At 33.4% G+C, this 5,250-nt stretch overlaps 1 protein-coding gene across 1 annotated transcript in view; it reads left to right on the top strand.

The window, feature by feature from the left end:
• The window catches only part of LOC106477788, a 13,052-nt gene extending 8,528 nt beyond the window's left edge, over positions 1-4,524 (top strand). The window contains exons 3-4 of the mRNA XM_022381640.1: positions 3,024-3,357; positions 3,666-4,524. Coding sequence (XP_022237348.1) covers positions 3,024-3,357; positions 3,666-4,524 — 1,193 coding nt within the window. The remainder of the gene's footprint in view (positions 1-3,023; positions 3,358-3,665) is intronic.
• Positions 4,525-5,250: the final 726 nt, after the last annotated feature.

Below are 5,250 nucleotides of genomic sequence, written 5' to 3'. Positions count from 1 at the left end.
ACTTTAAAAATTAGTATATATTGTTTTAAACACAAAAGAGCTCAAAACATCAAAATAAGAAAATACCGTAAATAAAAAAAAGGTTCTCTGTTATTTGTTTGGTTCAAAACCTACAAAATCTTCATTGCTTTCACTGTAATTACTTTTTTTATTATTTAGGGAGCATTATAAATAGTTATGTTTTTAAAAGAAGAAAATAACTACTATTGTTATGAATAACACATTCAATTGAATTAAATTATGCATGCCTATTTAGATATATTTACACATGGCTTGTGTATATCGTATATATATACATATATATTATTCATACCTTCGGTGTATAGGACGAAGGCAGATTTTGATATCAAATATTGTTGACGTCACATTACTCGAACCTTCACTATTTTTCTCGTTACCTTAACTGAGTATTGTTAAATCATCGCCTCCGTTCGTGTACTTTACAGAAAATTCGAGGCCTCGGTGAACATCGTATAAATATAGGCGACCAAGCGAGAGCAAGTTAAGAACTAAAAAAAGCGAAGTTCAGTGAAGTCAAGTGCAGTTCAATCAGAAATTGGTTAGCGAAAAAAAACAAAGAAAACGGGAAATTAGATGGCGTGTGAGTGATTATCGGTAACGGGTGATATTTTAAAGTGAATTTCACAGATTAATAGAGATAAGGAGAATAATTTGTCTTATCAAAGGGTGTTCTAAAGTAATTGAACCCGTCTGTGTGGACACTGACAAAAAAGGAGACAATTATTTGAAGCTCAGAATACAACTGTGGTAACCCATGGGGTAACGTAAGTGAATTATTCACTAATTTGTACAGTGAAAAAAGAAGGGAAACAAAAATAGTTTGTCTTGTCAATCGGATTCTAAAGTAATTGAATCAGCCTAAGTGGACTTTTGACAAGAAAAGAGAATAACGTAGAGTTTTGGATATACTGTAATTTCCTATAGTGCAAATAATTTTTGCACATACGTTTGACTTGTTTTGAATGTATTATTTTAAAACAAGTGGATTGTGTGCTGTCTGTTTATTGTTCGAATTTATCACCAACAAGTCACAGACACTTACTGTAGAAGAATCTTCTTCCTACATATACATAAAGCCCTGACAGTGAGCCTTCATAAACTCACAATTCTATTTAATAATATTGTAAACGACACCAAGAGGTATACCCATCTTCACTGCAATAACCATTTTGGATAGGATATTTTTTTCTTTAACTTTGTGATTTAGAGCCTGGTTCTGGAATACTTTAGGGTATGGTTTTGAAACCTATTGCATTAAACATTCTACTGTATGAGGTTTTTCGTTCCTATAGGAAACACTGAAGACTCCCTTTTTCGAAATGTCATGTTCTTTAGCTTTAAACTGATTAAAAATCCTGTTACTCGAATATCCTTCTTTGGAAAGAGTCGCAACATGTGCCTCGAGCCATAAGTAATTTGACGGTATTCCACCGTCTAAAGGTCGGAAATGCACTGGAAACCTAATATAAAAGTTCTAAATATGTTGCCCCGTGGTACCATGGCTTGTATCAGCTGCAACACGTCACTTTATTAGCATACACAACGTTTTTTGTAAAATGAGACTAACCCTTTGTATAGTTCTGGCGTAAAATGAGCAAGGGAGATGAGAAAAATATGGAAGTAACCTATATGGTGAACAAGAGTTGTATTCCAGTATATTTTATGAATAAATGAAAGGAATGTTTATGCGTGAAAAACGTTGATATTGGAGTGCTGTTTATAGAAAACCTTTGCGGAATTTGTTATAGCATTTTAGGCACAAAGAAAACTTATTAACTCCAGTAGACTTACAACTGAGATTTGTTAAATATATGGTTTTGTGTGTTTACAAATATGCCATATTTTTTTATTGGAGAGGAGTGTTGCAGAGTTCATTTCAAGCAAGTTACTGCCCTTTTTTTGTTTGAAGATTTATTTTCATTTGTAGAAATTTAAGGGTTAAGTAGCTTATAGCGAAGAGTGGTGAAATGACTTTCAATTACTTCAGCTATAGGCTTAGCCATCCTTTGGAACACATCTCTCCACAACGAACAGAATGAAATTCAGTTACATTACTATGAAAAGTATATTAAACATAACATAATGCATTCGAATGGCATGCACAGGTTTCACATTTATTATAATAGCAAGTATTCGTTAGTTGGAACATGGAATCCCTTTTTCTCTGTCTCGAACTGTACTGGTAGAAGCAAGGTTTAACAATGGAGGGAAATAATTAGAAGCGTCCTAATATATACATTAAAAACATAAAAATCAGTTAAAATGGAATGTTATGAGAAGAAAAAAGCGAAAAGAAGATTATGTTTCTTTCACAGCTCACTCAGATGTCCAAGGGCTGGAACATTGCCTACTTTTATGATTTTAGAGGCAAGAAGCAAGCTGCCGAAATTTCCAATTAGTTAGTCGACCTGGACCAAGAAAAACTAAAAGCTTCCGCTCGACAGGAGTAATTTCTTTAGCACGAAACCTTTCAAATAAACCTTCTTTCAGTTTTTCCAGCATTGTTAACATAATCAAGTGACCAATACGATGAACAGTACTTTACAATGAGATCTCACAAGTGTAACAAAGTTGCACCAAACTATAATGAACTTTTTTTAATATCTATTGTTATGACTCTTTTTATTATTTTAAGAACAATCAGATTATCGGTAGAGAGCTTCAAAATTTAAAATTCACGATATCAGTAATTTTAACAGCAGACTATAAACAATTATTTTCAAGAGTTGAATAAAATATTCTACAAATGCATACAAATAGTCTTAGGAATATTAGAATAAAAATCCATTTTTGCCCAAATTATAATAATTTTTGCTTTATACATAAACAAATCAGTTTAATTTGTTTTCAATGTTTCAGTCTTTATCATATAAAAAGTCGCGGTGCTCTTTAGATGATTTTAGCATTTTTCAAGGTAACGATTTGCAAGTTGTGTTTTGCAATAGGCATCTTCTTGATAAATATAGAAAGAGGTTTCTTAAAAAAATAATTTTCCGTTCCAGCCACCTCAGAGCCAACAACACCAGATCCACTGGTGGCTCCAAAGTGCGACACTTCGCAATGTCAACTCCCAGACTGCTTCTGTAGCTCCGATGGTACCCAAATTCCTGGAGGACTGAATTCCGAAGAAACGCCACAGATGATCTTTTTGACATTTGATGGAGCTTTGAACTCTTTGAATTATTATCACTACCGAGGAGTTCTAAAGGAAAACCGAACGAATCCAAACGGCTGTCCTATCAAAGCGACCTTTTTTGTGTCTCATGAATACTCTAGTTATTTTTACCCTCAAAAATTTTACTCCGAAGGTCATGAACTTGGTGTTCATTCTATTAGGTAAATATTATAATATTATATTAATGATTTCCAACATTTGAATCATTTTCAATTGGCCCTAAGGAAAACACTTGCACAGTGTTTTCTTCATAATAACTTGAAATAGTTTAAATATAGAAAATAGATAGGATATAGATACCATATTTTAGAAAGAAGAGTATGTTAAATCAAAATATTTAACAAAAAGTAATAAAAGAACAAAAATGCATCTTGAAAGAAAAAAAAAGGCGTACAAAAGGCATCACACAAAAACTATTTATGTTCTGAGTATGGTATAAATAATATTACTTACCTTATTTTCTCCTTAGCCACCGTCTTCCAGAAGATTGGTGGTCGAAAGCTTCGTATGAGAATTGGACCGAAGAAATGGTTGGACAAAGAGAAATCCTTATTAAGTTCGCGAACGTTTCCCGTGATTCTGTTCTTGGCAGTCGGTCTCCTTTCTTGAAACCAGGTGGAAACAACATGGCCACTATGATGTTCGACTATGGTTTTGTGTACGATTCCTCTATTGTTGTACCTCAATCGAAGACGCCTATTTGGCCGTACACCCTGGATTACCAGATTCCTCATCACTGCCTGTCTGAGACCTGTCCCACTCACTCCTTCCCTGGCATCTGGGAAATTCCCCTGAATACGATGTATAGTGAAGATGGCACAGGTGGACTATGTGTCCTTGCTGACCAGTGCGTCCTTCCGAATGACGAAAAGTTGGTCTTTGACTTCCTTATGGAAAATTTTCTTCGCCACTATAAGACTAACAGAGCTCCTATGGGACTTTTCTTCCATGTCAACTGGTTTAACGAAAAAATTAAAATTCGAGCACTTAATAAGTTCATCGACCACCTTTTGGAAAATTATCGAAATGTATGGTTTGTCACTATGCAGCAGGTCCTCCTGTGGATGAGAAATCCTGTCACTAGCAAAGAAGCCAGCAACAAATATATTCCCTGGGCGTGTGAGAAACCCAAAATTTCTTGTAACATCCCAAAAACATGTGCTGTCCCATTCAGCAAGAACCGACCTTATGATGTGCGTTACATGCAGACTTGCATGAAATGTCCTGTCCAGTATCCTTGGGTTGGTAACTTTGAAGGAACCAATAATGGTCAAAAGATTCTTGATTTAACTGCTGGAGCAGAAAATGAAGCCCTTAGAAAGAAATAAACTACCTATGAACCGTTTGCATGCATGATTTAATATGCTATTTTAATTTAATATTATCGATCAAACTTTGGATATATAATTATTAAACATTTATAGAACTGTGACTTTTTTACCAAAAAATTAAAAGCATCAGAAAGAAACAAATACCACATAAGATGTCGTCTTTAAAATGTTTCTATTGTAATTTAATTAGAGGAAACACTAAAACATCACCTGATACGTATGACTAAGTTAAGCAGTTTTTAAATAGCTATCTATTATCACATTTTGAGCGTGAAACAATCTGAACTCTTTAAAAAAACTGAATGATTGTTTGAAATTATTTCAGTTTCAATTGGAATGCATTTCAGTATTAAAAAACCAATTAACAATATAGTACAAAAATAAAATGTGAAATATGATTGTATTAGAACATTGTTTTATGTACTTTGATGTTAAACGTATGAAAATAAAAATGTTATTCTAAAGAAAAAGTTTTCGAATTCACTGACAGTAAAGGCAAATTATACAAACAGTATTTTGCAGTCTTGAAAATATTTGAGAGAAAAAAAGTATAGGTTCATTGTAATTATCATCAACATTTTCATCTAGTTTAGATTCCTTTGTTATTATAATTACGAAAGATATTCAAAGAGAAACAAGACTTTATCTTCCACACGATGGATATAATTAAACTCGGAATAATAGATCATAAACCGCATGTTGCTAGACAATGAGTTCCTGCGA

This window comes from Limulus polyphemus, unplaced genomic scaffold (genome assembly GCF_000517525.1).
Source record: "Limulus polyphemus unplaced genomic scaffold, Limulus_polyphemus-2.1.2 Scaffold8, whole genome shotgun sequence".
Lineage (NCBI taxonomy): Eukaryota > Metazoa > Arthropoda > Merostomata > Xiphosura > Limulidae > Limulus > Limulus polyphemus.
The sequence above is the reverse complement of the archived record's forward strand: the minus strand, read 5'-3'. Positions and strand labels throughout refer to the sequence as shown.